General features: G+C 37.3%; 1 protein-coding gene across 2 annotated transcripts; it reads left to right on the top strand.

The window, feature by feature from the left end:
- Positions 1-1,638: 1,638 nt before the first annotated feature.
- On the top strand, positions 1,639-9,817 carry LOC109213952. 2 transcript variants are annotated; one of them, XM_019377800.1, is made up of 11 exons: positions 1,639-2,278; positions 2,837-2,921; positions 3,673-3,743; positions 3,834-3,922; positions 4,013-4,256; positions 5,006-5,118; positions 5,327-5,417; positions 6,656-6,784; positions 8,288-8,838; positions 8,930-9,364; positions 9,501-9,817. In XM_019377800.1, exons 1-10 carry the CDS (start codon positions 2,117-2,119, stop codon positions 9,354-9,356), a joined length of 1,962 nt encoding a protein of 653 aa, XP_019233345.1. In that variant the 5' UTR covers positions 1,639-2,116; the 3' UTR covers positions 9,357-9,364; positions 9,501-9,817. The 2 variants fall into 2 exon arrangements, with proteins under 2 accessions (XP_019233345.1, XP_019233344.1); XM_019377799.1 differs by having other exon boundaries at positions 8,930-9,817.
- The last annotated feature ends 327 nt before the right edge of the window (positions 9,818-10,144 follow it).

Here is a 10,144-nt window from a genome sequence, read left to right as displayed (position 1 = left end):
ATTCATATTTCATGGTTTAATTGTTCACCACCTCCAACATTATGCAAATATTGACTCTCAGTAAATTGTAATAAAGTATTATCACTATCAAGAGTAGGAGCAGATGGAAGACGGGTATGGGGTTTGGGTAAGGGAGCCCGGGGAATTGGAGAAGGAATAGATTGGCCACTAGATTCACCACTCTTGGATTTTCCCTTAGTTTTACTAAATATTTTTTTAACGAAAAATCCATCTTAATTAATCAAACAATACAAAGTAAATAAAATAAAATAAAACTATAATATTAAAACTTAAGAGTTGGAACGAGTTTACCGAATTAACGAACAACTTGGTAAAAATTAATTATCGTTGAAGATTTGAATACTTCAATTCACCAACTTCACAAATTTTCACACAAATTGCAACAATAAAGTAACCAATTATAGAAGAAAATTAGAGAGAGATTGATGATTTTGTGAGAAAAAAAAGAATGAGGGGGTATTTATGGTTGAAAATAGGAAAAAAGTGTGATTATAAAAAGTTTGGGGTTAAAATAAAGTTGGGGGAGGGGGGGGGGGAGGTTAAATGGCTATTTTATAAATAGCCAACGGCTAGAAACTGCCATTTTTTAAATGAAGTAACGACTAGAAACGGCCATTTTGGCAGATTTTTTTAAAAAAAAAAATAGCCGTTGGGCCCATTTAGGCCCACTTAGGACCGTTTAGGACCAGTCGAACCGGCCCACTTAACAGCCGGTCCCGGTCTCGCTGGCCTATATCAAGGGACCGGCCCACCTGGAAGCCCACCCCCACTCGATCCCGGTCCTATCCGGTTAGGCCCGTTTAGGCCCACTACCCATTTGGGCTCCCGGGCCTGGGCCTAACCAGCCCACATGCCACCCTTAATTTCGGCAAATCAACACAAATCAACCTACAGACTTTCAAAATCAATTTCGGGCATACGCCCAAGTCCCGAATTACGATACGAAGCTATTGGAGTCATAAAATCATAGTTCCAGGGTTGTTTTCACAAAAGTCAAAGTTTGGTCGATATTTTCAAATTAAAACTTCTAAGTCAAGAATCAAGGGTCCAAATCTACCCGAAAGCTTCCCGGGAACGAAACTAACCAACCCCACTAGTCATAAAAACATAAACACACATGTGTGAAGCAATAAAAGGCCGACTGGGTCGTTACATATATGTATAATTTGTAGAAAAAATCCAGTCAACTTTGATAAATATCAAACTTTAGATATTTAGGGTAAATAACTTTATAATTTAGTACATAAACGAAAAAGTCCCTTCGGTTAAAGATCATATTTTAATTTTGAAAATACAGACAAATAGTTTTTTTATCCAACACTTTTGTGAAGTACCAATCTAAACCCGCATTATAACAAATTTGGCTGATAGATTATAAACATTTACATGAGCAATCTACCACATAATATAATTCAAATTAAGCAATCATAAAAGTCATGATTTTTCACAATAATGAAGCAATTGTCAAAGACTCAAAAGTGTAAAATACACGAAAATTGCAATTTTTAATCTTATCCAAAAAGAAAAAAAGAAGTAAAAGGAAAAGAACTGTAAGTCATTGTTTGTTTGTTTGTGCTATTTTTTTCCCCTTTTTAAATGTTGGTTTTGGAGGGGGGGGGGGGCGCATTCGAACTACTTCCGAAATCTGAACTCACCTGCTGTGCTGCCTGATGCCCCTGTGTGTGGTGGCGTTCCAGAAAATGAATGAAATCTCTTATTACCTCGCATCCGTCTCTGTGGGCAGTAGCTATCTTCGCAAAATCCGCTTAAACCCTTCTATGAATCATCCTTCACTAATCACTCTCTCTTTCCTCTAATCAGATCAACTTCCTTTTCAATTTCTCCTCGATCTAATAAAACAGATTAAAGCTTCCTTAATAAACACTTAAACTCTATATTTCTAGATTCAATTATCCCACCCTATTTTACCCTGTGTACTCCAAGTGTTTGATCTAATTCCTCTGAATTCTGTCGGTCACCAGCTGAATTTATGATTACTACTTTTCAACATATAGATTCTTTGTTCTGTTAATAAATTGAGTTCGCAGATTTGGTGGGGAGATTTTATCGCATTGCTGGATTAAATTATTGAGAAATGAAATCCAAGATAAAATGGGCAGCACTAGGAGGTCTGGTGTTATCATTCGCTTCGTTGCTCGTTCACTTGTTTCTTGCCAAGTCCAGTGCTGATCTTGTTCAATATACTGCTATTACCCTTTTCACTGAGGATTTAACTCCCACTTTAGCCACCAGAAAGGTAAATTGTGGGAAAAAATAGAGTTTCTAATTTTCTACTCTTTACATCTACTTGTGATATCTTCTCATTTAAGATTATGTACATAATTCAACTTTATAATGCTGCATTTATCATGTTGATTTCATTGCCCCATGCTTATATTTTTTAATATAAGTTAATGACTTTAATTGAAATGGTGGATAAAAGATATATACCCATGTAAAGAATCTTACCAAAAAAAAAAAAGACATGATTCTCTATAAAAAGCACCCAAATGTCAAAAGTGCTTAGAAAAAATACAAGCCTTGGTGGTAGAGTTGCTTATAAGTAGCAGGTACACAATGGAATAGTTGAGGTGCGCCGAGACATCACCATCATCCAAAATAAAAAGTGCTCAGAGAAAATGTATAAAAAAAAAATATTGGAAACTTTCATCCGTTTTCTCTGTTACTAACCGGAATGTAGTGTTTGTTATTTAAGAGTATCTACTTGTTTTGACAATACAATGGTACATATTTTTAGGTTGATATGATTACCCTGTGCTTGTATTTGTATTTTCATATTGGAATCTTTGATTAGGGTCCTGGGTTTCGCAAGTTGTGGGGAAATGTGAAGTCATTGGAGCCCTTGCACCCTCATCCAAATCCAAGAAGTACATATCCTGGTAATCATTGAAATTTTTATTATTTACTGCTCTGAATTCGTCACAGGTTCCTGACTGTATTATCTGCTTGATATTTGTTTCTTATTAATCCCTCCGTTTGTGCTTTTTTTGAACTTTACTTGCACATATAAGATGAAAAAATTGCAAACTTGGAAACAAAGGAATATAATGCTATCTAATGTGTTTTATGTAAAGCAAGAATATGAAGGTATCAGGGAGCATATCTTATGGCATCTGATGATGTAGTAGAGCAGCTGTAGTTACTTCAGAAAGCATTTTTGAAAAAACAGGCAACCGTTTTATTGATGGTAGTTGTTTAAGAAATAACTATAGACTTTTTTGAATTGGTAAATAAGTAAGAGATAAATAAAGACTTTTGATACGTAAGCTGAAGATGTATAACATATCATAAGTACTCCTACTCTCTTACTACCTCACGGTGTACAGTACAACATGCCATGTCAATTGCCATGTAAGATGGAATGGAGGGAGTACCATTTGTTACTAAAAATTTTAACGTGCTATTGCTTTTGCTTTCTAGGTTGCAGAAGCATAGAGTTTAGACATGTCTATACTTTAGTTACTTCTTTTTAAGGACGGAGATTCTGGGCCTGGCTATGTCAAAATTTAAATTGACTTGCTGCCTTCTCCAAATTAAAGTTAATTGTATTTTGTTGCAACTACATGTTACGTACCTCCATCATCGATTGAAACTGATTTTTTCTTTTCACCACCTTTGTCACGGTTTCAGTGGCAGTTGAACACAACAATGGCTTCATCTATGCAAAAATTTCTGGTAGTTTTGAGAAGATTAGGAACTCGGTATGCTCATTATATTGTTGAAAAGTTATCTTCCTATTCTGCACCAAATTGTTCGGGAAAGAGTTTCTAACAGGTTTTCTTTTCTCATAGATTGTTGATCTGGTCGCCATATCAAGGCTTTTAAATGCCACCCTTGTAATTCCAGAGATTCAAGAAAGTACTCGTTCAAAAGGCATCAGGTCCTGATTAATTTGACATAAAGATATGGAGCGCTTTTTTGATGCTTTATTGGCATTCCTGAATTTTAAGTTTGCATTTAAACTTTGCAGTTCCAAGTTCAAGAGTTTTTCATACCTCTATAATGAGGATCAGTTTATAGCAGCCTTAGCAAATGATGTCTCCATTGTGAAGAGTCTGCCACCTATCTTGAGGGAGGCTAGGAAACGGAAAGAGTACCAGATTTTCAAGCCCAAAAGTTCTGCTGCTCTAAGATTTTATACTTCTGAAGTTTTACCTAGATTGAAGAAAGCAAAGGTCATCGGATTAATATTGACAGATGGAGGATGTCTAGAGGTATGATTATTTCCTTCTGTTTGGGTTTTGCAAGTCGCAGTGACCTTAGTTGTGTATAAAGTTGTATTTAGCAAGATATTTGGACCCCCTTGCAAAATTATAGTGAATTGTACATTTATAGACTTGGTGACACGGAAATTTTAAAAATTAAGGGAGCACAGCTCTACTTATATATGTGATATTTTGAACGGTCTTAATGTAATGAAAAAACGTTAGAAGACACAGGGCATACCACATCCATTTCATATCATTAACGTCACAAACAATAGATTCTTGTTATTCCCAGTGGCGGACCTACCTTAAGAGTTAAGAGTGCTGGGTGCTAGAACACCCGTTGTTTAAACATTGAGCTATGTTATTTCTATACAAACAATCAAAATTTGTTTAGTGAGCATCCATCACCAAAAAGACTTAAAGGGTGCTCTGGTTGAGATGTTTGATTAAAGTATATGTGTTTAGCGAGAAAAAAAGGGTTCAATTCTGGCTTGGAGGTTTATGTATTTTCCTCTTTAGTATGTAATATTACCTTGGAGCATGGAATGTTTCCCGCCTACATCTTTCTGAAGTCCTACCTTTGCGCCTTATTTCAGTTTAACCTCTAATTTATGAATATTTCATGCTTACTTTCTTAAGAGGAGTTGGACTTAACTTGATCAATGACGATTTTCCCCTATTTAATCTTTACCTGCCTCATGCTTAGTTTGTCTTGCCCTACAATGACTATTTAATCAAGTTCAATTTCTTCTCAGTCCGCACTTCCCCCTAGCATGGCTGAGTATCAGAGGCTTAGATGTCGTGTGGCATTTCATGCACTTCAATTTCGCCCAGAAATTGTAGCTCTTGGAAAACTCATGGCGGAAAGGTAGGGATCTGAACTTCTTTTTTAACTGTATCTTTCTAAATGCAAATTTCCAGCACTTGGCACTGAACAGTGAACACAATGAAATTACGTGTCAAATGGAAGTTCATCTGATCAACTTCTTGCTGCTTTTTTTTTTTCAAGTGGCGAAGGGAGAGTTTTTAAATCTCTTGTAGAAAGATGGTAAAATTTTTTATTCCTCTTTCTGCAGGTTACAAGCTTCAGGCCAACCTTACCTTGCCTATCATCCTGGGCTTAAGAGAGATGCCCTAGCCTATCATGGTTGTGCTGAAATTTTTCAGGTTACTTTTCTTTAATTTTCTTAATCTGATCGGTGTTGTAGGAACTTGGATTTGTCTAACCAGTAGTCGATGTTCTGGACATCCCTGTTGGAACATGGATTAGTTTTGATAAATTCTGGTGACTTGTTCTGGAAATTTAGTACTATAACCATAGCCATATTGGTTTTCAAATTTTGTGGTTGGGGTATCACTGATGAGAACAGGGGATGATACCTGTCAAAGCTAGGTTATTTGGCTCACATATGCAAATAGAACTACTATAAGTATCATGTGCTTTCTCTTATCATTGTAGCTAGTATCAACTCTAGCTTGTATTCTTGAATTTGCTTATGTAGCAGCTTTCAATCTTGGCAAATGCAAGAATTTTGCATGAGGATCTGATGGTTCTAAGGATTCTAGAATAGTTGAGATGCCAAGAACACTCTAATTGATGAGGATCTGGGATTAGAATCAGCAGCATATTCTTATTGCTCTGCATAATATGTTTAGTTCAACCAAGACCTAAAAAACTTTTGATTGAACCAGTGGGAAGGGTTTTGGGAAAGGGGGAAGAAGACCTGTTAAGTTTACTTAAACAGAAGGATTATCATTGCCGCATCCTTTTTGGTATGACAAGGGAGAGTGCATGAGATCTACGTCTTCCTTTTCCTCCAATTCTGAAGGTGTTGACAAAAGCTGTCTAAATCAGGATGCCACATGCAATCTTCAACTTTTACTTCCACTCCTCTTTGCTTCGTAGCGATACTAAGAAGTTACCCATGCCCCTCCTTTAACCATCCTTTTCTTCCGCAAATCAAACTGTCAGTTAATAAGGTGAAAAGTTCCCAGTTACTCTTTCTATTCTATTGTCTGATGCTTCTAATTCTTGTGACCTCACATGCAATAGATGGATAATCTTTCATTGCTCGACTTGTCTTTCCAAATATAGTTATGGCTAATTGTCATTCATTTGAATTGTCTGAGAAAAATGAAAACGAAAGGAAACTGTGTGATTGTGACTGTAAATTGTAATTCCGAGCTGTGAAGTGAGTGCACTAGAAAAGAGAAAAAGGAAAAAGAACAAAAAGAGGAGGGCAGAGAAAGAGGCAGTATTAGCAGTAAAGCAAGGGAGGGTATTGCTGCACTTAATCTGCTGAGCCTCTAAATATCTGTTGTAATGGACCTTATGATGCCTTTTCCTCATTAAAAGAATAACTGATGTTGCGAGATCTGTAACCTATTGCTTTCTATTGGTGTAGGATATTCACACAGAACTTATACAATACAGGAGGGCCCAGTTGATTAAACAAGGAATAATCAGTGAAGAACTTAGTGTTGATTCACATGCTCGGAAGAGAAATGGATCGTGCCCACTCATGCCAGAAGAGGTACTTTCGGATTTTCTCTTCAAATCTCTAAAAACAGTTTATTCATCTGGGTGGAAATACATAATTGTAAGGAGCTTGTATACAATATGTTGCTTCTAGAGTAATCGTTTGAAGCAGAGACTTTTTTGATAGCATCCATGAGGTGCACTTTGTTACCATCTCTGATAGTTTAATTCTCCATTCGGACTTCTCTAAATATAGACTGTCTGCATGTTCCAAAGTTTACTTTATGCTCCTGGACTCTTTTCTCACAACTGGGAACAAGTTGTGGGTTCTTTGTTAGCTTGTACGAAGAGATATAGAGATGAGAGATTAATGCACTTTAAAGATCAATATAGTTTATAATGACGTGTTGTAAAAGACAACTTTCCAGCCACAAGGAGTAAGCAAATATAGTGGATACACCAACCCATGGGCGATGAAGTATGCAAAAGTAGCAAAATAACATCAAGAGTAATACGTAATAAAGAATATCATTAGGGATTTGTACACTTTATCACACATCTATTTGATTCTATACCTATTAGCATCTCCGTTTTTAAATGCTAATTAGTTCTTCTTTAAACAGAAGGGCATACTGTTCGGTTTTTAACTTATTTAATTTTTCTTTTCGTATGAGTTAGCTTAGCCAATGAGATATAGTTTCAACATGGTAGGACATTACCTGGTAGCTATTTTCTATTTCTATATCATGGAACAAATAAAGATTGCTTTAAAAGATATATCTGAGTCGTCAATAGCCTGTTCCTGAAGATATTTTCACTCAAGAACTGTTGATAATTCAAACCCTCTCCCCCCTTTATTGCTCATTGACCTTGGGAAGGTTGATGTTAATGTTCCTCGTTATAAGCCCAAGTTCTTTGTTTTACGGAATTGATGCAAATTTATGCTGTACCGAGTTGCTTCTTCTTCTTATATATGGGAATGATAGGAAGGTACGTGTATTAAGATGATTCTTTGAAGCAAATTTGTTGTATCTACTAACAGTATACATATTTTACCTTCAAATTAGAGAAAAAGAGATTGATTGGGTGTTGCAGTGTAGGGTAAGGGACCATGGGGATAAGAGGCGTGGGTGGATTTGGTGAGGCTTTAAGAGCATCATAGCAAAACTGCTCTCCTTAGAAGAAAAGAAAAGCGAGATAAAGAAAAGCTGGTCTGTACTCTGTAGGTTAGTAAAGAACACTTTTGTCAAGAGATTATCTCACTCACTGACCTGATGTTTATTGCTTTCTTCTCCTGAAATCCTTTAAAGAGAAAGTTCTCATAAATAAAATGTTTAAAGAGGAAGTCGTTGCGTGAATTTAAACTGTTACTAAAAAAGTAAGGAAAATAAGGGATATCTGAGATGAAGTTCTGCCGAAGTAAATGTGGTGTTTATGTCAAAGTTACCAACTGTTTAATCCTCGTATTCTGTAATTACAGACCGAATATAACTGTGAATATGCATGGTTGTCCTTGTTTTATTTCTTAGTGCTTTGTACATTTTTTTGCAAAATTTAGGTAGGACTTCTGCTTCGAGCCATGGGTTACCCACCTAGAACAAGAATTTATCTAGCAGGTTCTGAAACCTTTGGCGGACAACGAGTTATGATTCCTTTACGAGCCATGTACCCCAATTTAGTTGACCGTACTGCGTTGTGCAGCAAAAAAGAGCTAGCCAATTTAGTTGGCCCAGAAACTCCCCTTCCGCCTGATCCTGATCAGCTTTTACCCGCAAAAAGCGCAAATCAACTAAAAGCAGAATGGGACAAGGCCGGGCCCCGACCAAGACCTCTACCACCTCCTCCTGATCGGCCTATTTATCGACATGAAAAAGAAGGCTGGTATGGATGGGTTGCAGAGAAAGATGTGGAACCAGAACCTTCTCCCAATGATCAGAGGGAGCGAGCACACCGATTGCTATGGGATGCTCTTGATTACATAGTCTCAGTGGAAGCTGAAGCTTTTTTTCCTGGTTTTGACAATGATGGTAGCGGGCCTGATTTTGCCAGCTTGGTGATGGGACACCGACTTTATGAGATGGCATCTGCGAGAACATTCCGGCCAAACAGGTAGACCAACGACAGTAATGGTCCTTTCCTTGTTTGGGTGCTCATCCATTTTTTTTACCATTAGTTTCTAAAATCTAGCTTGTACATGCAGGAAATATCTTGCAGAGCTCTTTAATAGCACTGTCGATCATCTTTACTATCCACCTCGTAATTGGACTCTTGCTGTCAGAGAACACCTCAATAAAAGCCTGGCAGAAGAGGGCCTTTTGCAGGAATCCAATCGATCAAAGACTAAGTTTTTCCTCTCGCACCCTATTCCAGAATGCTCATGTTCAACTGTCAAGGCTACTGATATTTCGCATTCAGGAAAGAACAGCAATCTCCATCTGTTGTTTGAAGGGCAGGGCGAGTGCCCCAGATCGATGCAACAAGAAAGAACTCAAGAGACTAACGCGGATGAAGTTGACTCTCAAGAAGATGAAACTGATTTAGATGGGCAGTCTGAATCTGAAGGATACAATGGAACTGATGCAATTCCATCCCTGGAACAGGATGAGGAAATGGATCCTGATGATTAGGATTTGATGTACATATCTTGCCTTCGTATTCTTGTTCATTTCCCTCTATGCCATTGATGTCTAGCCCACTCCGTGGATTAATCTTTTCAACAAGAGCTAAATTTACAGCGGCAGCATGTTGATTTTGGAACATCTCTCGTGCAGATGAACTCCCAATTTTTTCGGGGCAGATTACCTACAAACATGGTTCTTCCGACGTGCTTTAGAAGAATTCCTGCAACCTGCTTAGTGTTCATTGCTTGGCACATGGACTCCATTGGTCTCTTCGATAGAATTCTCCCTTTTCCTCTCCTTCAAAGAGGAACGAGTTTTCCCTTCTTCTACAGGTATAGAGCATACAAATGATGTCTAAACTTCTCGAACTTTGTGACTGCACAAAGCAAAAGTAACACTGTGAAGCCATATATACTTTACAATGATTCTTTGATTTTTGTTTCACCTCAAAAGCTCTCTTAAATTTCCATGTACGTTCAAATCTTTTGCTTGTCGAGTAGCTTCAAAATCTAACTAGCTAGCTTTCAGTATATTTGAAGTTTGTGTCGCTTGAAGAGACCTCTTAGTTCCCCCACAGCACAAATACATTAGCAGGTGAAAGCTGTTCACACGTCAATGAAATTTCGAAGTAGAGAAAAAGCATCCTGCTTCGACACACTATTGTTTGTCATACAAAAAAAAAATTGTGTTAAATTATTGTGTTACTCTAAAGAAGGTGTTAAACTGTCGCTATTGTCAATGGCCTGCGTCCTTAATAAGTTTATCAGCCAAATAAATGAATTGAAGCATGAGTG

This window comes from Nicotiana attenuata, unplaced genomic scaffold (assembly GCF_001879085.1).
Source record: "Nicotiana attenuata strain UT unplaced genomic scaffold, NIATTr2, whole genome shotgun sequence".
NCBI lineage: Eukaryota > Viridiplantae > Streptophyta > Magnoliopsida > Solanales > Solanaceae > Nicotiana > Nicotiana attenuata.
This window is presented reverse-complemented; position numbering and strand designations above follow the sequence as displayed.